The 24385-nt window shown below is 34.0% G+C and overlaps 1 protein-coding gene across 11 annotated transcripts in view; it reads right to left on the bottom strand.

The window, feature by feature from the left end:
* MIER1 (mesoderm induction early response 1, transcriptional regulator) overlaps nt 1–24385 on the bottom strand; it is a 51887-nt gene that overhangs the window by 10851 nt on the left and 16651 nt on the right. For all 11 annotated transcript variants that reach the window (XM_012722417.1, XM_012722418.1, XM_004679089.2 and 8 more), the window contains 8 exons: nt 22251–22396; nt 12253–12414; nt 11435–11567; nt 8957–9021; nt 5966–6038; nt 2859–3010; nt 2069–2150; nt 644–738 (listed from right to left, as the gene is read on the bottom strand). In XM_012722417.1, coding sequence (XP_012577871.1) covers nt 644–738; nt 2069–2150; nt 2859–3010; nt 5966–6038; nt 8957–9021; nt 11435–11567; nt 12253–12414; nt 22251–22396 — 908 coding nt within the window. The remainder of the gene's footprint in view (nt 1–643; nt 739–2068; nt 2151–2858; nt 3011–5965; nt 6039–8956; nt 9022–11434; nt 11568–12252; nt 12415–22250; nt 22397–24385) is intronic.

The following is a 24385-nucleotide window of genomic DNA, read 5'->3' as shown; positions in this document are numbered from 1 at the left end:
ACAATTTTGCAGTTACTATTACCCAACTTCAGTTGTCAGAAAATTAAACCTAAAAATACATGTACAAGTAATCATAAAGTTCTCTCAATCAGTATCAATATGGAGTGATAAATGGTCATGTTAAATAAAATTGTGAAATAATATTGTTACAATGTATACAAAAGCTGACTTACTGAGGTATTCTCTGGGAAAGTAATTAATTAAAACCAAACTAAACATTAACTAGTACCTACTCAAATATAAAAAATATTTTCACTTCAAATGACGTAATAAAGTAAAAGTACTTTATTAGTAAGTCAACTTGAAGAAATGCTTCATTTAAATTTCGAAGAATTTCCTTTAAAAATACTTCAAAATTTGTGGAAAATAAATATAAATAATTACACACTACACACATCCCACCAAATGTTGCTAAGCATACTTAGCAAGCCCAATCTTAAAAGTTTCCAGTAATATGTACTGAAAACAGCTAGTAGGAAATATACATGCTTAGAAGTCTAGACGTGCTTATTTTTAATAATTTACCCTAAGTACCAATTTATTAAAATATTCATTACAGAACCTTTAAAATTAAGTAAATAAAATATAAGATGATCTGGTAAATTTCCTTTTTGTGAAGGAGAGAACATAGGTCATTACTTACTTTATTAGCCTGAATCAAATGAAAATCCTTTCCATAGGCCTTCAGTCCTTGTTCAAAATTTCTACACTCTTCTTCTGTCCAAACAGATAATTCCTCTGACAAAAAGGGAAGGGAAACTGTTATCCACTACTTCTCCAAATAACAAAATTGCAAATACAAACATAACTTTCTGGTAACAATGACACACTTTATTCCTGAATTCTATTACTGATAACTGCAAAGATAAAGTGACAGCAACGAATGAAATTCTGGATGGTGTGGTTCTTTATTCTTCAAATTCAAGACTCTCCAATATTTCTTACGATTCAACTATATTAGTTTAGTCACTTTCAATTCCTTCTACCTTCCAAATTTCCTACGTTCTTAATACATATTTTGAGTATGCTATTGCCTCTGTCTATAATTATTTCCCACTTCTGACTTCACATTCCCTTTTAATGCAGCTAATTCATTTATATCCCCACAAAAACATCACCATTATAGAAGCTTTCCCTAACATCCTCACCTTTCCTCCTATTCTCCAAACTAGGTGAAATCCTACTACACTAAGTTTGATTGGAAGAACTCCTAACTACTATGCAGCTTACCTAGTGTAGGTTTCTAAGTACCATGAGAACAGGGACATTATTTATAGCTATGTCCTCAGAACTTAGTAAGGCCTCCATTTTGTGTGTGTGTATGAATAAATCTCCTTTGTTAATGGTATACAAAACAGCACTGTTAGTTGATGGGGTAGGAACCAGCTTAAAGAAACGAAAAGAGAGACCCTCTGGTGGCACAGGGTTTAAATCTTTCAACCACTACAGCCTGAGTTAGATACCCATCCCCAGCCAGGGAGTAGACCCACATGGCATAGCAGACCTCTCTTGTCCCATCTGCTTTCCTCTCCATAGTGTATTTCAGTAGATCTGCCTGTTCTGTTCTCCACTTTGTTTTTGGTGAACTCTCCCACCCTAATCCCCGCACACTTCATGTCTATACTCCAGTTCTTGTATGCATAAATAAAAATAAATCTAAAAAATAGAGAAATGAAAAGTCTGCATTTTAGTCACTGCTTCATTATTTATGAATTACATTTTCCTCAGCTAACTTAGTTTTGTTCAGAAAACTAAATCTCATCAATTTTGAAGTGAGGATAATATTAGTTCATAGGGCTATTATCTAATGAGAAAATATTTCAAAAACTGCTTGAAACTGAAATGCACGTTTATTTAAATAGCCTTATTTTTCCTATTCTCCATCATGCATTAATTTAATACTTGCATGACATGAGTTATTCAACAAGTAGAAGCAAGTTGTTATTCAACAAATACTTAATTCAGAAAGACAAGTACTAGTTAATTTTAAGAAATACCTAAAATTAAAGAACTTCAATGTATTCTTTATTGTTGCATTAATGAAAACAAATTTAATATTTATGCTTACCTCTAGCTGCTTTCACATTAAATCTTAATCTTCTCAATGCTTCTTCTGTATCGAAATTACATTTAACTAATTCATATAGTGCCTAGAAAAATAAAAGGCTTCATTATGATGGAGAATATGAACAATACATGGCTACAATTTCTTAAGACAGTAATCCAGAACTTGTTTTCAGTTTTTTTCCCTAGAGAATGAATGAACTAGTGACTACAATACACAGAATAAAGAAAACCAAACCATTTCAGTCCTAATAAATTAACTTCCTTTAAATATGTAGAAAATGTAAGCAAGTACACTAACTTTGTGGCCACAGTATCCCAAAAATTTAAAAAACAAGAATCACTTCATAAAAAAATTCACAAATTCTTTATGGGGGGGAGAGTGCCTTAATTTTAAACTAATCAGAAAAGATCAATATTGATATAAAAAGGTAGAAAGCTATTTTTAGGTTTCTGGCAAGCACCGGTATACTATGCGCTTTTAGAAGCATTATCCCAGACATCTATTTCTACCGACAACCAGAGAGTCGCAAGAATATTCAAAGGCACTCTAAAAAGTCTAATAAAAAATACAGGCAAAACAAACACAGCCTTTGCTTATTTGAGCTAAGTTGTGACAATGAGTGTTCACACCAGTATTTTACATGGTGATTATAACCTTAGATTCCCTAACAATGACATTGTAAGAATTTTGATGGATAGAGCAATAATGCTGAATGTGACAGCATTTACATTAATAAAAAATATATATTAACTTATTGGGGATAGTACAAGTTCTATTTTTATTCACATACCTGTTCATTGTCTTTTATGTGAGATCCCTCAGGAATTGCTTCTACACCTTTCTCATCACCTGTTCTTCTAGATGCATCCTTAAGAAATATAATCACTTTATCTTCTGGTAAGTACTCAGGATCCCACAGGAGTTGATCATCGTTCTCATACACTAAATGAAGGAAACATGTCAAAAAGTAACTCAAGAGAGTTAATTGTTGGGAACGGAAAGGTAAAGTGTAGTCCTATTACTTATTTGACTTTATTCTTGGGCAATATTTAAGTGAGTTAGGCAGCCTAAACAGACCAGCACCACTTTATACACCTTTAAGTTCAATCAAGTTGCAAAGTTCTCCTGGTTTAAATTCTATCACTACCACTTATTACCTGCATGACCTTGGACAAGTTACTTCCATTCTCTCTACCTCATCTACCTACACAAGGATAAAAACCCTATTGCTCAAGACTGTAAGAGTTAACATAGTTTAAAAACAATTCTGGTACATGTTAAGGTTCACTAAATAGTAGCTATAATTACCATTTTTGAAAAGTGGTATTTAAAAAAATGTCCACTTATGTTAACAGTACTTATTATTTGGTGATGGGATTTGGTGCAATTTGTTCTTCCTTGTATTTTCCTATGATGCTTCAAAATGTACTATTACAATGAGTAGAAATCACTTTCATAAAACCAAATTATGTTTTTTAAAAAAAAGCCACTTAGATCTCATCAAGATTTCCATTATAGTAAGATTCAAGTCTTAAACTCACTAAAATACAAAAAGTGAAAGAGAGAAGAACCTAAAATGAATGCAGGAAGGAAGCAAGCAGGAAGATGAACTACTGAAATAGACTGGTTTAACACTATTACCAGGATGAATACTAGAACAATGCTGGATTTACTAACAAGGAGAATGTTTCTTTACAACTATGTTGAAGCTGAAGTCATACTGCAAAGGACTGAAGAATAAAAACAAGGTGAAGAAGTAGAGTAGAAAACTTGTGAAAAGTTCAGTGGTGAGAGAGAAGATAGAACAGTAGCTAGAGAAGGCATAGTTGAAGAAATTTTTGTTTGATTTAAAGACAGGAGATAGAATCATTTAAATGGCAATAGGGGAACCAATTTAAGACTGGTTAAGACTGAATTTAAGAAATAAAGGATAAACGACTATATCAAAGTTCCTTGCACTATGAAATAAAGGAATTAACTGCTTGTTAAGCATCGCTTATTTATCAGGCACCATGGCTAACTGTTTTTCTACAAATTACTTTGTCCTCTGGCCCCACCAAACATTTAAGACTTTAAAATATTCTACGTTTCTTTTTTTTTTTCAAAAGTTTATTTTTACATCATTTTGTACAATTTTTTTCCATCTCGATTGTAATCCCCGCGTTTCCCATCACCAAATCACCAGTGTGCCATCACCATAATCCTGTGCTATTCTACGTTTCTTAAAAAAAAAAAAAAAAAGATTTATTTATTTATACATACAGAACTAGGGTGCAGGCCAGAGGTGAGGGAGGTGAAGGATCTGGGGAGCAGTGGGCAGGTCAGAAGAGGTCTGCCACCTCCCTGATTGAACTCATTGCTTCAGTGGCTGCAATAGCTTCACAGTGCTGTGCTTTAACCCACTGCACCATCAGGGAGGGCCCTCTTCTACCTTTTTGTTTACCAAAATAGAAAGAACAGCTCAAAGAATTACTTTTCCTTAATAAACCTCAGGCTTTTCCTAGTCTGTTGGTATAACTCCAAACTGTAAATTCAATAAAACACCCATGGTAAAGTGAATTTGAATATACTGTTTTGATTTCTGTTCTCTGTTCAGCCTGTATGCAAAAGGGAACAAACTAGTTCTTTTATTTTTGGAATGACTTGACAAGGAAACACTATGGAAGGTGGCTACCGCCACCTCCCCAGTCCCCATTGTTGGGAGATACTTTTGTACTTTTAGAATCATTCATTAGCCACAGGAATAGAGATGTTTCTGATTACACAAATTCAGTAGATGGCACTAAATGAATAGCTAGAGCCCTGGAACTGTGGCTAATAGTCAAATAGGCTACCCTAAAAATTAACTTTGTTATATACAACTGAACATACCCAAAAAATAAGAATGAAAAAATAAAAGATCATGTAGTGAAGACGGTTAGCATTCCATAGTGAATAAACCATACTGCCTTTACTGGTTCTGGAAATAGACCAAATTAGTTTTCAGTTAAGTTTACACACTAAATAGGACTTCTGATGATGATCTAATAAAACAGGCAACGTACTTGATATTTATTAAATAAGAAGATTAGATATTCAGAAGAACTACACTATTATAATAAAACAGAAGGCAAATAATGTTCAAAAAGAAACTATGAGGGGGGAAACAATGTAATTACAAGAAAAAACACTTAAAGAAGCATGAACACACTGGATTTTGAAAGATCACAATCACTAAATAGCAAAAAAAAAAGGAAACAATGAATGCTTTTGGAAGTAAACCAATTCCAAAGGGACCTGAATATGTACAATGAAATGTGGAAAAGAAAATTGAAATGGAGTGCGCGGACGCACACACACAAATTGATTTAAAACACACATGCACGTATGAACTCACTTCCTGGAACTTACCCAAAATTAATAATCAGAAACACACTTAACAACTTTCAATACAATTATGAAAAAAAAGTAAAATTTAAGAACACAAACTGTTTCCCCCCAATGTTTTTAAAATACAAATATCAAAATAGTCAATTTTGACAAATATGAAAAACTGAAAAGCAAATATATAAGCATTTTATTGTTGTTACCTAAGCTTTTTTTAAAAAGCTGTCCAATGGCTTCCACTGATATAAAATACCTTTTAAAATTTAAACTATCAAGGTTACAAAGTGGCATATTTGGAATATTTAAAACAAGAAAAGAGAGACCAACAATTTGGGATGTTACATGGTTTACTACAAAAGCATTCATTGTTTCATTTTTGACTTCTACAGAGAGAAGGAAGAAGAAAGCACATTTTTTATACAGAAATAATGCAGGGTCATCTTTTATAAAGCAGTTCCCATCATAAAATAATAGCTCACATAAATACTTCAAATGCATAAATTTAGCTTTATAATTTTACTAAAAACCCACCTTTTTCATTTTCTTTGTATCTACAAATGCCAACTGGAATTTCTGCTTGAAACATGGAACCCACCATTATCTCCTGTTTTAAAAATAATATAAAACATTAGTAAGATCTAATAACACAGATTTCATCTTCACTTTTTACCTTTACCATCTTCCTAGGTAAACTATCCCTGTTTCTGTCATAAAATACAATCAATTAACTACCTCAAAGGAGTATTGTGAGGATGAATGAGTTAATAATAGAGCTTGGATATGATTGGATGAAAATGTTGGTAGTAACAATGGGATGAATGTGATGCAACCATTTTTTTTTAATGTGGAGAAAAGGAAGGTCTTCAGTTAATAAGTGGAAACACTGAGAAAAAAAATGTTAAATTCAGATATTTTCTAACAAAAATAATGAACAACCATATACCAGAGACATTTTGTGGGGGTGGAGTGGGGAATGGGATCAAAAACGGGGTGGGGGGAGGGAAATGCACGGGATTATGGTGATGGCACATGGGTGACTTGGTGATGGGAAACACGCGGGGATTACAATTGAGATGGAAAAAAAATGTACAAAATGATGTAAAAATAAACTTTTGTAATAAAAAAAATGACTAAATCAAAACGAACCTGAAAAATATAACTGAAGAATTGAAGCTAAAGTAGGGGTAGGAGAGTGAGAATGAGAAAAAGGAGGAGAGGGTAAAGAAATGGGGGTGCTTTTATGGTGGAGATGGTACGGTAACAAGTATCTGAGAAGGTGTAAGTTCATTTCCTAAAAATATATACAATGTTGTAAACCAATGTTACCTCAAGGGAAAAAAAATAATAAAAAACCACTTCATTAAAAAAAAAAATTCAGATATTTTTAAAACCACATTCTAAGGCAGTAGTCTTAAAAAACAAAGCCTGGATCAGCAAACAGCATCATTGTCACCTCAGAAGTTAGAAATGCAAATACTCAAATCCTACCTCAGACTTACTAAGCCAAAAACTCTTAAGGATGGGATTCAGCAGTGTTGCAACAAACTGTTCAGGTGATTTTGATACACACTTAAGTATGAGACCAGGGCTTTAAGGTAAAGGAAATAACCAAAGAATTTGTATAAAGCTCAGTATAGGTGAGCCGAAGTGGCTACGTCTTCAAGCAAGTTAGTAGCTGTCATTAAAAAATTACATACAAATTTTCCCTATCCTTGCACAGGAATTTAAGTGTCTTTCACCATTAAAAAAAAAAAAAAGAGTATTCATTGTCATTTCTTGTACCTCTTTTAACTACTCACCTATCATGGAATAATCAAGTTATCAAAATACTCTACCCAAGTTCCATAAAAACTCAATTTTATCTTACAAAGCCTTAGAACATGAACCTCTGAATTTTGACATTTACCACAACAAAATCATAGTAAATAAAACAATCTGGATTTATAATGGCCTGCTGTGTAATTTTCTTGAGGAAGCAACTAGCTTAGTAATGAAGGACTCCCTATATCCTTCCCCCTCTGAGCTGTGCTCCTTCATTAAAAAATATAACAAACAAAAAAGGTCAACACAATCAAATGCTCTTTTGGATACCCCAGATGTGAAAACAATTTATGCTGAAGAAAAGATACAGGATTCCTTTGCTATCCAAAAATCACATGTGCTATTTGGTAAAAATTGGTAGGCTATTTTTTGGGTGGCAATACTATTACTAGTACTTTATACAGAAGTAATTTTGAGCACACCCAGACCAAAACAGTAACTGATCACATAAGAATAATGTACTTTTGGATAGTAGGGAAATTAGTACATAAACAAGAATGTGTAGTAAAAACGAACAATTTAAGTGGACTCCCAGGGTTTCTAGGTTTTTTCTTTTTAATTCCTGTATAGTATAGGTATCAGAAAAAAACTGGACTGAAGAACATTCATCTATATAGGTCACACAAATAAGTAATTTCAATAAGTTTTCTCTTCAGTGCCACTGATTATGACACACTAAAATTAACCCATACTACGCTGAGCTTAATTTCCCTCACTCTTCTGACCCACATATTTCTATATATCTCTTTGGAAATCTGTAACAAAGTGTGGCTAAAGCCAAAAATCCTAAGGAAACCCAATCTGAACCTATTAAACAGTGCATTCTTTGTAGAAACAGTAAATATGAGATCTTCCTTTATCTTAATAGCCAAGTTTGCCCTAGGCATCCCAAACTAGGTATCAACTAAAGACCAAAATATCAGAAGGTTCAAAAATATTTGCCAATTAAATAATTACGAGCCCAATCAATTTGATGTTTTGAGCTATTCTGCTTCCAAAGAAATAATTATACACTAGATTTAATTTCAGACATAAGAAAATAATGACATTTTTAAGGAGGAAAATCAGGTCACATATCACAGGTCGTATTTTTCTAGAAGCAATTTGCTTTTCACAGTTTAAGTATAATTAGATATTTTTCCTAAGTCAACTGCTTTGCAACAGCATAAAGGTGTATAATCTTATAATGAAAGACTATGTTAATATGTTATCTTTAAATTCATTTTACAAATTAACACTTATTATGGATAGTTACAGAAAGCCCAAATATGACTCCCAATATATTAAAAATTCAAAATATCCACATTAGTGGGATAAAAAAAACTTATAATCTCAATTAAACAAAATAGCCTGTACTGCTGCTTTCCTAAGAATGTAACATAAAATCAATCACATGCAGTACTTTTTGTACTGTAGTATGTCTTGATTCAGCACTAGTTCAGAATTTTGGATATCTAATTTTGAATGTCAATTACCTAGCAACAAAGTTCAATTTTTCCCTACACACTATTTTACTTTAAAACAAGATACATATTTTTCTTACCTGGTTGTACTAAGGGAAATATCTAAACATCTACCAAATATTTAAAATCACAAAAGGGCGTACCTCAACTTTATCATATGTATCTTAATTATAACCTAATAATTACACTTAGGCTTTCAAATATTAATTTAAGTTTTTGAAAATGTGGTTCTAACTACCTTTTTCCAATCTTCTGATGGAATATAATCTTCATCTTCTTCAGATTCTTCTTCAATTTCACTATCTAGAATAAATAAAACAATTCTATAAAATTATTGCTTGTCCTGTCCTGTCTCTTTATTCTTAATCTAACACCAAATACTTAAAAATGCTAAAAGGTATTTGCAGAGTTAGATCAATACCCTCTCAGTTAAAAATCAAAACAAAACAAAAAAAACCTCTATTAACCTTCTAGAACAATACTAACCTTAGGTTATTCTATATACAAAAACTGTAGGAAAAAGAATTCAGTCAAAACAGTGCCTCTCTAAACCTTATTCTGCTAATAGCAGTTTGGAACTGGATCAAAGTTATATGACGTAATTTTCATCCCTTATAAAATTAAATTTTGGATAAAACAGTGGCTTTTAAAAAAGTGCTTCTTGAAACACTCAATTTTGTAGCCCCACTATGAGGAAATCATTTGAAGGGATATATATCTCTAAACCTTCATTCTTTCCAAATTCCTTTTGATTCAGAGTAGCCAAGCTACTGTTAACATTTTGGAGTAAGAATGTAATTTCTACAAAGGGTGAGGAAATCTTCTGAAAGTTGTCTGACTGTCAGCATCTTCCTACCTCTAAATCTTCACACAAAGTTAAAAATCACATTACATGAACAACTTAATTCGTCCTATGGAAAAACTAAAGGCAGGCAGGTAATATATGTCAGCTTCCATGTACACATCACAAATAAAATACCAGATACATGAAATAAATATTCTTTCAAAAAAGTAATTACTGGGCCTTCCTAGTGGCACAGGGATTAAAGTCTCACAGCAATCAAGCTACTGCCAGCCACTGTGGCAGGAATGTCTAGGCAAGAGTGGCTAGTTTTTGATCCCTGGCCAAGGAGCTAACCTATTAATATACATGATGCAGCAGACCTCTCCTGTCTACCTGCTGTTTCCCCTTAGCAGTATATTTCAGTCAATCCACCTTTTCTGCTCCCCATTCTGTTTCTGGTGAATCTTCTTTCTTCCTCCAACACCTCTGACCTAGGCCCCAATTCTTATATAAATAAAAATAAATCTTGAAAGTAAAAAAAAGCAGCACTACTTAGTATCCTAGTATTAAGCAAACTTTAGCAATGGATGTAATCCTTGTTAAATACCACATGTTCTCCAAACAAAATGAGTAGCTGTTTAGTAACTAACTTCTTGCACTGATATACTTTCCAATTTAACTATACACACACACAAAAAAAACGAAATGCAAATCAAACCCACAATGACCCTCATGTCTCTGAGAATGGTCTATATCAAAAAGGCCAATAATAAGTGATGGTGAGGACATGGCGGGGGGGAGAACCCTAATAACACGGTTGGTGGAAATGTAGGTTGGTACAGTCCTCTGGAAATAGTACGGAGGTTTCTCAAAACACTGCATGATTCAGCAATTCAACCCCTTGGTATCTATTCAAAGAAAACAAAAACACTAATTTCTAAGGGATATACCGACTGCAATGTTCACTGCAAACTATGTAAATAACTAAAATGTCCCAAGACCAGTGAATTGATAAACACAGTATATATGTACATAATGAAATTCCAATCAAACAAAAAAAGGAAATCTTACCATCTGCAACAACATGAAAGGAACTGGAGGGGGATTATGCTAAGCAAAACAAATCAGTAGGCAAAAGAAAAATAATGATTTCATTCATACTATAATGAATGAAGCAAAGGAGTAGACAAACCAAACCAAAACTCAACTTGAGATCTGACAGTAGAACTGAGTCCATCAAATGAGATGAGAGCAGAGTGGGGAGATGGACAATGTATAAAAGACTACTGGAGTTTTGGTGATAAGTGTATGTGGTAACATACATCTGAGGAGATGTGAACCATATTCATAAATCATGCACAGTGTTGTTAACCAATAAAGTGTCTTCCAGAGCAAGGACTTCTACTTAGAATGAAACATGGTAGATCATGTATTACTTAAGATGCATACATTAAATGCTGCCTCTACTATTGGTCATCTCAACTAGATGATAATGTAGAAAAATTTCATACAATGTATTCCCACTGTAAGAATCAACCACTTCTTTAGATATCTGGGAGTCACTGATTAGAGAAATGATTTTATGACTATCCCTAAAAGCAAGTAAAAAATAAACACTTAGGAAAACAGGAGAAATTTGAAAAGACCCATAAAATTATAGGAAGACCCTGGGAGGGAGAGCAATTTAAACAAAGGTAAGGGAGGAAAATCAAGTTAATAATCAACATTTTCTATAGTATATTCACAAGCCATAGGGTCCCAGCAATGCTGAAGTAAATAACATAGAACAAAATCCCATGACTGTCAAGTGGGATTTCAAATTAATGAATTCAAATAGAGTACTAAAACAAATAAAAAGCCCTACTAAATCTTAAGGCCATGCCAAAAGTATAAATTATATATATCCAAACTAGATCAATGAATGATACTTACTTGTATCAAAATATTTACATCGACGTGGGCGAATTATCTCCTGGGCATCTTGAGAAGCAACAGATTGTGATGGATCATCATTGGAAGACTGAGTTTCATCCTCTTGACCTGATGAATCTTTTATATTCTCTTCCTGTAAATTAATAAATTAAATTCCTTTATGTAAAAATGTCAAGAAAACTGTTAAAAGGTAAAAAAAAGTCATGGTGTCCTAATACAATCAGAAAACTAAAATGAAAATACTAAATGCAATATGATGGCCTGGTTTGGATTCTGGAACAGGGAAAAAAAAAATCACAATCACTGAAAAACTGGTGAAATCTAAACTGTAAGTAGTAGTTAATAGTATAGTACTAGTGTTGATTTTTCTGACTTGATAAATATATCATGATTACATGAGATGTTAACATTGTTAATACGAGTTGCTGGGAAAACAGTATACAAACAAAAACTCTGTATTATCTTTGAACACCTCACATAAAATTATTTTGCAATAAGAGAAAAATGAATACACAACTGCCAATTTGTCTTTCCTACTTAGAAATAGTGGCTTTTTTTTTTTTTAAAGGTCAGTACTATATATTAATAGACTAGGCAATGTAATCTGGAATAACAGACAAAACTATTACAATTCAGCAGTGGGTCATAGCGAATTTCTAATTTTTGCTACATATTTCAAAAAAATCCAAATGTTTAACATTTGAATGCATTAGTTTTCAGAGTAAAAGTTAAGTATAAAAGCAAAGCAGTTAACATAAATATTAGTAAGTTACACCTTCAAGAAAACTACAATCTTAAAAATATGTGTATAACCTTACTTTATTTTCCCCACTACAACCACTGTTATCATCATTATCAGCATCTTCATCATCTTCACCTTCTTCTTCTTCTTCCTCTTCCTCCTCATCTTCTTCAGGTAGTGGAATAGAACTATCATAACCATAAAGACTGAGAAGTTCATGAATTGGCATGTCTCCTTCCTAAACAGACCAAAATAAAAAGTTAATTTCTTAACAAGTCATATTTCAAATTTAATTCACAAATGTAGAGTATCCATTCCTTAAAGAATGTTCATAGAATTTTATCAAGAATTCTATTCTAAAAATTAAAGCCAAAAATAATTCTGAATCCAAGGAAAATCTCCACTTGTAAGAAACAATCCAATTTTAATTGCTAGTAATCAAAATTCTTAAACAAAGTAAGTGACACTGGTTTAGAACTTATGCTTTTGTGCAATCGATTCAGTAGTACAGGAAGTTGATTAACACAATGTATGGATGTTCACACTTAATGAGTATACTAGACATGATTTGGCAGTGGGAAAATAGAATAGCTAGAGAACAGACTATAAACTAAGTTAACAAACCCAGAAAAAAGAATAAAATTTATAAGAACCCAAACATTAAAAATTGCTCTGGCCCTCCCTGGTGGCGCAGCGGGTTAAAGCACAGCACTGAGAACCTGAAGCCACTTCCGCATGCGTTCGATTCCCGCCTGCCGCGGAGGTGACCACATGGCGTGGCAGACCTCTCCTGACCCGCCCGTTGCTCCCCTTAGAAGTGTACTTCGTCCATCTCCCTGTTCTGTTCCCCACTCTGTCTCTGGTGAAGCCTCTCACCGCCCCTGAGCCTCTGGCCTGTACCCCATTTCTGTATGCACAAATAAATAAATCTTTAAAAAAAAAAATTGCTCTATTATCTCCTTTTTATACATGAGGAAATTGAGATTGACAGGTTAAACAATTTCTCTAAAAATAACACATTTTAAAGTAGTAGAGACAGCTTTAAAGTCTAATTCCAAAAGTCATGCTGTTCATCAATATATCTTGCAGACTCAGTGACATCTCTCTGAACACAAAAAAATATTCTATGAAATGAAGAAATACCCATATATAGTAAAATAAAATCAGCTTTCTACAATGGTGTTTACTCTAACCACTATATTGTCAGGGGCACATGACAGAATTCTGATTATAAAAAGAACATTTAAGCCAAATCACCTAAACCCCTGTTCCCCACCACACACACAGGAGGGAGAAGAGAAACCTACACAAAAGAGGGCAACAATCAGTCACTTTAAAATCTAGGAAAATATTACTCATGAAACAAGACAGGTTTGGTATTTCTTCAGCTGTTCTATAAATCTAAATATACAATTTCAGGGGGAATGAGTACTTCAGACCTCCTGATAACCACTTAAATAATACAATTAACTCTATTAATCTGTGTGCAAGAAACCACTACTGGTTATAACTTGAAATCATTTTCTTATAGAAAAATATGCTGTTTAGCACTTTTACTTCCTAAATGGCTGTTTCATTTATAAATCGGTTTGCCAATCTGGTTCTAAAAGAGAAATAAGTTTATGTGTCCTGCCTTAATGTTTTGTATCAGCTATAATCTGAGAAGTGGTAAGTGTATCAGGCAAGATACTACCACCCCAGCTGAGTGACAATGGGGCATACATAACTGATCTTTCAAACTGTAGCTCTCCAGCACAACACAAAAAGTGTTTCAAGTTACTAGAAAACACAGACATGGAGATATCTGTTCTATGCAGCAAGGATCTGTTATATAAGAGACAAGAATTTAGAAATTAGAAGCAAGCATTTGAGAAACAGACTTCAAAATCAAGAAAAGGTTGGTTGTATACACAGTAACTACCAGAAGTGTCTCCTATACTTATAGTAAATGCCTTCTTTCCACACTCTTCTTACTGAAGCAGAATAAGAATGGTACAATCTCATTAGGTTTTTAAAAGTACCAGTGTATGCCATTTTTATATACAACTAAGAAAACCAAGTAAAGAAAATTATCATGCACACATCCTTCACCACAAAGAAAAAGTGTATTTAGCAACTGAAGGCACTACTATGAACAGGATCCACTTAGGTCAACAGTGGGAAGGAATCACCCAGGAAAAACATTTTAGCATTAAGTGTGCAATTAATATTTACATGAACCTAAGAATTCAACAGGAGCTTATTTTGCATTTATTTCATGTTCATGTTAATATGTTCCTACTACTACTAATTTTTATTGATATTTTTACATAAAAGAGGTAGATTATCTATGGAATAACTGTCCTCAGACTATCTTTGGTCCTTTTATTCAAAGGCTTATTAAAACAGACTTTTATACCTCATCCCAAAGTTTCCGATCTAATAGCACCAGGTAGGGCATAAATTTCTGTTTATTTTATAAGTACCAGATGGTACTGATATTGCTGATATGAGACCACCTTTAAGAACCAATTATTGCAAAGGTATATAGTAAGACACCTGCAAATCAGACTTCAATGGGAAACAATGTGATCATTATCTTAATTCAACTTTTTATTAACATCTGACATCTGGCATAGTTATATGTCAAAAGGATGGTGACATGCTAAATGCATAGAAAGGAATATTCTTTTTAACCACACCAACAATATGGAATGCATGATGCATGACATCCAGGGTTAGATCAAATTTTTTTCCTTTTGGATATATATATCTGATTAATGAGTCACTTTATAAAAGTTCACTTTTCAAAGAAAAAACTGTAGCAAATGCCTTCAATATTCACTAAGCAGACAAGAGGATCAAAAGTAGCTCAGAACAGTGCATATGAAAGAGAACTGCTTGAATCTAAGGAGCCTGTGGTAGAATTGGCACAGAAGAAAGAGAAAAGTAATTCAAGTCAGAGAAAATGATAACTGTACAAATACAGAGACAAAAAAAAAATAAGCAGGGCTCCCCCTGGTGGCACAATTAGCGGCATTATGAAACTTCCAAAACCACTGCAGCGGTGAATTCCATCCCCTGCCAGGGAGCTGACCTACTTGGCATGGCAGACCTCTCCTGACCCACCCACTATTCCCCTTAGCTGTGTATTTCAATAGATCTCCCTGTCCTGCTACCCACTCTGTCTCTGGTGAATCCTCTCACCCACCACACCTCTGGCCTTTACCCCAATTCTGTAAGCATAAATAAATCTTTTTTGTAAAAAAAGGAATAAGCATGTTTCTCTGATTGGAGTAGAGAATATTCTTAGTAGTAGCTAAAAAAAAAAAAGAAAATTTAGAATTGGTATTTTAATTTGCTTTCTCTATTTATATTTACTTTCTAAAGGGATATGTTATACTCAACTTGACTCAACCTGAGAGTAGCTGTTGAACAGTGACTGAACTCTGGGTAATAGACACTCAGAAAATGCTCAAGATGAACTTAGGGAGAAATTTAGTATGCCAGAAAGAGTTCAGCTATCATTTACATGTAGTATAATCAGAAACTAAACTAAAATTAAAGCAGGAGTAGACCAAAAAAACCCCAAAAGCCTTGCAGAAGAAATCAATAGGATTTAATCCTGGGTTAAAGGTGATCAGTAAGTCCTAGTAACAGCAAATCTCTGATTTTTAGACATTCCTTGGATCCAGATACACATTCACATAACTTAAGTTTAAAAACAGGGTCCTCCCTGGTGGCTCAATGGGTTAGGATGCAACACTGAAAGCAAGCCCTAGCCACTTGGTGTGAGTTTGATCCCCGCCTTGGAGATGATCCACATGGTGAGGCAAACCTCTCCTGACCTGCGAGCTTCTCCCCTCAGCAGTGTACTTTGTCGATCTGCCTGTTCTGCTCCCCATTCTGTCTCTGGTGAATCCTTTCACTGCCCCTGGACCTCAGGCCTCTACCCAAGTTCTGTATGAAAACAATGAAGTTCAAAAAAAAAAAAAACTACCAAAACTTTTCTTTCCAGTTAGAGTTCTAGGTGTAGTCTTATCAGGTGTAAATAAAACATTCTTGTTGACTATTCCATCAAGAAAATGCTTAGGGCCCTCCCTGGCTCCCTGGTGGTGAACGGGTTAGGACGCAGCACTGCAAGCTAGCAGCAGACACTTCCATGTGAGTTCAATCCCTGGCCCTGGAGAAGATCCACACAGTGTGGCAGACCTTTCCTGTCTCACCTGCTGCTCCCCTCAGCAGTGTACTTCATTGATCTGCCTGTTCTGCTCCCTACTCTGTCTCTGTTAAGTCCTCTCACCATCCCTGTACCTCTGGCCTGTACCCCAGTTCTACATGCATAAATAAATATTAAAAAAAAAAAAAAGAAAATGCTTAACATTAAAAACAGAGTACTATGCTTTCGCTTAGATATTAACTTTCAACTTCCTTCTGTCCTGCAATAGGAAGTTAGAAATTTAAGTTGGAAGCAACAGTAACGAGTACTAAGGAATACAACAGACCTTAACAATATCAGAAAAGCATCTTACTTGATTTAAGGTATAAAGCTAGGATCTTGCAGCAAACACTGGGCTACAACTACTAAAACTAAAATCAATTTTGTCAAGGATCCTCAGTTTCAAACTCAAATAGCACTTATTATGTTCCTACTATGTGCTATAACTTAGAAGTATTTAAAGATTTGGCAAGAAAAATGTAAGGACCATTCATTCATTGTCATCTGTACCCCCAATCCTTTTCTTCTGTCTAACACTGTCATAGAAGTAGACTTCTGTCTTCTAATACTCACCTTCCAGGAAATATTCTTTTCTACATTGTAACCAAGTATTTTATTTGTAAATTCATTCCCTGGACATATGACCCAATTAGGATTATTGCATTCCCTGCCTATGTTTGGAATGGGCACATGATCAAACTTGACTATATTTTGTTTCCAGAATATTATCAATGGCAGTTTAAAGAAACAGACTATCTCAGCATATCAGGGAAACCTGGGAATGGGCAGTATTATATGAAGAAAGCTGGTATGAAAAAAAGGAAGCCACCATGTAGAAAAGCATAAACAGGAGCTATGTTTTGATTACACTTGGTATTTGAGAACTAGATATACCCCTGTCCTAACTAAAGTTACATCTGCCTTATACTAAGTTTTTCATTTTGCCTAAGCTAGTTCAAGATGCACTTATTATTTACAGCAAAATATAAACAGTAATGACGTCTGCAAATGTTATTTCCCTCAAAAAAAAAAGGACAAAATTTGAGTAAAACTCATTGGACAAAAAAAACACACAAAACACTGTTACAAGAGGGCCTATATGTCTCCAGTTCCATATATCTCTTTATTATTATTTTTCAAAGTTTGTGCTCTATCAGGCAATATAGGACTTCCATCAACTTATAGCATCACAATAAAGTGGCATAGTGGTTTATTCCCAGTCATAGCACTGTTAAGTTAAAGAAATAGGGAGAGCAAAGAGAAAATTATGGATCAAGTACAGTGGATCTTTAATTTTGAGGTTACATATTAAGAATTTTATGAAAGTCTTTCATAAAAGTTATTGAGTGATAATCAAATGCCAGACAATGTGCTCAATATTTTACACAGCTTATTCTAGTAATAACATTATAAAATTTGGTGACATTAATTATCTAAAGACACACACCCAATAAGTAGTGTGGCTACTTCGAATAACTTGAAAGTATGACTCACTGGTTTACACTACCCTTACACACATATGCATGCACCCTGTTTCTTTAAAACCTCCACAACAAGATTAAGTGTGCATCACCCTGATGGAGTGTGAAATAAGATGTGCTGGGTTGATAGACAATCACAAATAAGGAAAATGGACGTAGCAGAATATAAGTAAAAACAGAGGCAGATAATACTCCCATAAAGCTTTAAGAAATAAGCTAAGCACTATAATGTAAAATGGGATGTGTCTGCATAAGTTAAAGGATAAGCTAGTTAGAGGTAGAAAGAACAGATTAAGGAGACAAACCGAATATCTGAAATTACAACTGTTAACTTTAAAACAATAGGGCACAGTTACCAAATACCAATCATAGTATAAGCTGGGAATTTATTACATCTTCTGGCCACAGAGAACATGGTTCTTTCTCACAACAGGGTAATGTCATTTACACTGAGTCAAAGCAAATGTTGGTTGTTCAAGGTAAAGTTATTTAGTACATGAAAGCAGTATTCTTATAACACCTACTTGAAACAAATATCATTTACCAGTAATGCTTACGAAAAGGAGAAGAAAAGAGACAGATTTTAACCAAAGAGGCCTAAGGGACCACATTCGGATTGAACTAGAGAGACAGTTCCTAAGGTAACCGACCTCATGGGGTTGGGTTTTAAATATAAGATAAATTAAGAAGGAATGGTGGCAGCGAATTCTCCATAATCCCAGTACTGGGGTTTCATTATTAAAATTTATAAAATTCATGCTGTGCATTCAGGAAAAAAAATGAAATCTTCACATTTTAATTTTTACTCTTTAGTTCTGGAATATGTCTTGCATTTTAAAGTGAATATTAAGGACTTGTGTTATAAAGCAATTTTGCAAAAATACAGATAATCACATAATGATATAGCTGATATATATCACTCTTCTCCCAAATGGACTGCAATTTGTAACATTTAAGAGTATATTTGAGAAAGAGTCAATCCTGTAAATAAATTCTAACTTGTATATTTAATTCTACTTTAATTTACACACACACACTTACGTTATTCTTCATTTAGTATATTTTTTTCATCTCAGTTGTAATCCCCGTGGACTTCCCACCACCAATTCACAACAGTCCCATGCGTTCTTCTGCCTCAATTTTGATCCTACTCCCCACTTCCACCTCTGAAAAATGTCTCTGGGTTTATATTTGTTTGTTGACTTTTGCTTTTACCTTATGCAATTGCTTCTCCCCCTACTGCCCCTGTCCCTTACACTCCTGCTATGAGTGAAACCATTCAGTATTTTTAACTTTGAACATCAAACTTTTAACAAAATTCCTATATTGAAAATGTAACAATACATATCAAAGCTTCTTTAATGAGAAGTCAATTTTTACTTCATTTTTTGAAATTTTGAAGTTAATGAACTTAAAACCACAGTCTATGCTGTTATTGATAATTCCTGAATGAATTAACTATCAAAATTCTACCACAATTACATTAAAAAATATTTCAGGCCAGCAGAGTGCCAGGTGAAAATCACCTTTACCTATTCCTGAAATAGCTGTTTAAGTTCTATAAAAGCAAATTAATAATCAATAGGATAAAATTTGTTTATTCTTTTAAGAAAAGGAAAAGCCAATTTGCTTCAATTCATATATAGAGTTTATAACTATAGGAAATTGAATATACTGGCCCTGGACTAAGTGCAATTGTAGGTCACATGCTGTTCATGTGCTACTTAAACTTAAGCCTTGTTTGGGATCAGCATTAACAGTACAAGTTTAAAACATCTGCTTGTCTGGTTAAAAAAATGAATGAATGGGGCCCTCCCTGGTGGCGCAGTGGGTTAAAGCACTGCACTGGGAGGTTGAGGCCACTTCCGCATGAGTTCGAACCCCACCTGCCCCGGAGGAGATCCACATGGTGTGGCGGACGTCTCCTGACCCACCCGCTGCTCCCCTCAGCAGTGTACTTTGTTGATCTGCCTGTTCTGCTCCCCACTCTGTCTCTGGTGAATCCTCTCACCCTCTGCATCTCTGGCCTGTACCCTAGTTCTGTATAAATAAATAAATAAATAAATCTTTAAAAAAAAAATTGAATTAGTGGTTCCCTCGTCTTTTCTTCCTCTAAATATTCTGCAAATAATCGGTTTTTAGTTTCCTAAGGTAGAGTCAACTGAAAACTAATTTTTGGAGTGCTATAAGGAGACAGAAGAGAGAAATAAAAAAAGACAATGATATGTTCTAAGCACATATGCTAATAAAGCACGTTAGTAATTATAGACGAATTAAATGTATAGCCCATTTTCCATTAATAACCATTCCACCTCAAAGCTTACCTTAACCTGTATTTTATCTATTCTTATAATTAGTACCTAAGTAATACAGAATGTGGTAAGATGGAAAACATTATAGAGGTTTCCTTTAACTTTAACCCCATGGATAGGATATTCAAAAGAAGGATATAGATCTAAAGCATAGAAATGTTTATGAATAATTTAAAATAGTTGCCTTTAAACTTCATGAATAGATGAAGTGACTGTGATCAACTGTGTTCACCTACATTCTGAATCATCCAAACAAATTATTCCTGTCTTTCCAGCTTCTTCTAAAGAATAGTTTTGACTTCAGGTTCTACATCTGCTTTAGCCAATTCTTGAAATGCTCCAATAAGTATACATCACTGCCACTAGGAACAAATCTGTTCTCTGGCTTATAAAAATACAATGTGAAATTGTTTAGGCATCATGGATTAATCCAGTTGGAATCATTAAATGATCTAAAGTGGTACTGACCACCTGATGAGATCAGACTAAATATTAATATTACTTCTCTTTCAGTTCTCTAACCATATACTTTAAAATGTCCCAAATTAAATTCCAAAACATAGATTAATTAGTCTTTATTAATATAGAAGTGTAAGAATTTATTTTTCCTTGACTTATGTTCTCCAAGTATGTAGGCTAGTACTACTGTTCTTTTTGTCATGAAGTACAACATATCATATACATAATGCATTTTAATTAGAATATAGCAGATTTATAACTTATCCATTCATTAAAAACTTTTAAGTGACCACTCTTGCTAGGTACCATGAAATGTACTGGTGAATAAAAGGAGATATGGCCCCTCCTTTCATGGAATTAAAGGAGAAAAAGAAAATAAATAAATACCTAACTACAAACTGTTAAGTTATAAAGAAATCAATAAATGGCATATAATCATTAAAAAGGCAAGTTAGGGGACAGAACAGGTTATCCCAGACTTAAGATATAATTAACTTCAGATTACCACACACTAGAGTAGGAATGAGGCAAAGAGTGGAAACAGACAGAAACTAGTGTGTATAAGAACAAAAAGTAGCTGGTGTGGTTAAAGAATAACATAACAGGATTAGTCTAATGCATGCCTAAAGAACCATACCATGCAACTGGCCTTGACACCAAGGTCAAAGAGCCTGAATTTTCCTGTGGCTTAACAAAAGTCACTATAAATTTTGATTAAGGGGTTAACATAGAAACTTATGGAAATTTAGAGAATCCTGAGATATCCATTAAAATTGGATATAGGAAGTAGGACAATATGATAAAAGTAAACTAAAAAATACTAAGCATAGTTATCATGGGAATAATTAGGTTAGATCATCTAGTTTAGTAATTTTCAAATGAAGTAGATTTGAGCCCCATACTCTGAGATTCTGATTCAGTACGCTTAAGGGAAACATAGGAATCCATGCATTTAGTAAGTCAGAGTAGAGTGTTTGTGAAACAGTTGACCCTGAGGCTTAAAGACAGAAAAGCAAAGTCCAGAACCAAAAATTGTGTAATTAATTTAAATCCTGGAAAAAAAGGACAAGTCTGCTAAGGACAACAAATAGGAAGAGATAGGAAAAACTGGACAGCAGGGTATACTCCCAAATTTAAGGAAAAAAAGGAAGTGGTAGGTTCTGTTGAATACTGTTGAGAATAAAGTGGAGAGAAAAAAGTGAACCAAGGTATGTATAGAAAAAAGGACATCACTGGTTATCTTGACAATCTGAAGTAAATGTGAAATGAGGAAGATGATAATTAAGTTTGACTCTGAAAGGAACAAGTGAGAGGTATAATAACTAGGAGGTTATAAGGGAGAAGGTATGTAAAAAGAAATTCAGGATCCTTTGATAGCCCATTTTTGACCAGACATTGGTGACTATTTGAACTGTTATAGTAATTACTGAATTCTATTTCACATAATTTTTTTAAAGTCTTTCATTTCAAACTTTAAATATCCAACATATAACCATACAGACATTTTCTAGTCTGAAACACCAATTTCCTCAAATAATATATATAGGTAGAGTATCAAATTATCAAGTGTTTTCTCTCTCCACAAAAACTGTTACTACTGATTCAATCTCTAGCTCTTATTTACCCTTGCAAGATCCTCTATTTCAGAACTGAAGTTTGTTTCTCCTTCCATCATTTCTTCCTCTTCTAATGTTCGTTCATCATCAAAATCATGAACCAGCATGTCAGCTGATGGATCAAATTCATGGTCATCTGATGTCGCTGAACCCCCTGCAAAGAATATTTAAAAAACGAAGTTTGGTGAGCCAAATTAATTATATCTTATTAATGTTATTTGAAGTATTATGTTAAATGTTATTTGAAATGTTATTTGTGCAAATACATTTATGATTTTGTAAAAAGTGTGCCCTTATTCATAAGCCCCCCATAAAACTCTTCTAAGGGATTACTTTTGCTGCCTTCTCTCAATCTCTGCATGTTCAGTTACAGCTATTAAAACAAGTGAGGTATGGGGGATAGGGGAAAAAAATGGTACATTCATAGCTTTAGAAAGGTGTAGAAAACTGTTGTGATCTTCTAAAAATGAAACCTGAGTTGTAAAGAATAATCATATTAAGAGTGCTATTTTGCGTGGGAAAAAATAACACTTTTCAAATATCTAAATGACATTTAATAAACCTAATAAATATGAACCGCACCACCATGGCCTCTGAGAGTATATAGTGATGTGAAATATATAGTCATCTAAATACATAGTTTTATGAAAATACAACTGCACTCAAATATTAACTCTTTTGTCAGCACTTCCATGAAAATATATTCTTATACTTGGGTAGTCCTTGTTAACTTACTTGATTTTGATACGAAGTAACTCAGAGTATATAAGCAAAACTTAAACTGCATACAGAACACTCATGAAAAATGATCTAATAGGTAACTGAGGTATAAACATCCATTTTTAGCCTGGTAAATTAGGGAATACGGCTGTCGAGTGATAGGTTCAAACTTAAGTAGACAGCAAATGCTCGGTTTCTATGGTCTATAAACTATCTCCACGTTTGGATATCAACACACCAAATCCTAAATTTGCAAATGTACTAATGAACAAATGAATTATTTAATGTAAAAAAAATTAATCAGCTTAAAATGTTAAAGGTTACATTAATCGAAGAATCTATCTTTCCATTTCACACCACGAAAGATAATGAGAACACAGATATGAGATTGATTTGCTTTAAAACCACATCACTAGGGTGATGGTAGGTGTGGTGTAACATTCATCTGAAAAGGTATCAATCTATTCCCCTAAGTCATACACCATGCTGAAAGTCAGTGTTATTTCAATTAAAAAAAAAATAATGGAATAAAGTAAAACCATGCTATTAGAGGGCACCAAAAGCTTAGGATTCTTGCTACCTCCCTCAATTTGCAACATTAAAAATGACTGAGTATGTGCCAGAAACGATGCCTAAACAATTCACATACATTATCTCATTTAATTTTCAAGTAATTCTACAAAGAACAAAAAATTGAGGCTCAGAGATTTGAAGTAGCATGTTTAAACTCATAGAGCCAATAATGGCAAAAATGAAACCTGAAACCAGGGTCTTCTAATTCCAACATCTGTGCTTTAATATCCTCCAAGCCTCACTTTAAGCTAGTCTCAGATACAGTAGGCATTCTGCCTCAAAGAATACTAAAGATAACCTATGTTTACTAAAATGAGCAAATTGCAAACAACATTAGGAATCAAAGGGCTTACTAGTCATTACGCTCTTTGAGGAACATAACAAAATACTGATATTAAATAAAACTACTCCATATAAATGCTAAATTAGGCATCATACTAGAGTACAAATAACTTTTCAAAATTCTAGAATAATTTATAAAATCAAAACATCAGCAAAATATATTAATTTCTTCTGGAAATTAAGGAAAGCAAGCAATAATTTTAGTAGGACATTTTAGTACTTAGGGATTAGCCACAAAAGTTCCATTAAGAATGCAATTTGAGGGCCCTCCCTGGTGGCGCAGCGGGTTAAAGCACAACACTGAAAAGCTAAAGCTGCTTCCGCATGAGTTGATTCCCGCCTGCCCTGGAGGTGACCACATGGCGTGGCAGACCTCTCCTGACCCGCCCGCTGCTCCCCTCGGCAGTGTAATTCTTCCATCTGCCTGTTCTGCTCCCCACTCTGTCTCTGGTGAAGCCTCTCACCGCCCCTGTGCCTCTGGCCTGTACCCCAGTTCTGTATGCACAAA

Source organism: Condylura cristata, unplaced genomic scaffold (genome assembly GCF_000260355.1).
Source record: "Condylura cristata isolate star-nosed mole 26May11 unplaced genomic scaffold, ConCri1.0 scaffold00008, whole genome shotgun sequence".
In the NCBI taxonomy this organism is placed as follows: domain Eukaryota; kingdom Metazoa; phylum Chordata; class Mammalia; order Eulipotyphla; family Talpidae; genus Condylura; species Condylura cristata.
The sequence above is the reverse complement of the archived record's forward strand: the minus strand, read 5'-3'. Positions and strand labels throughout refer to the sequence as shown.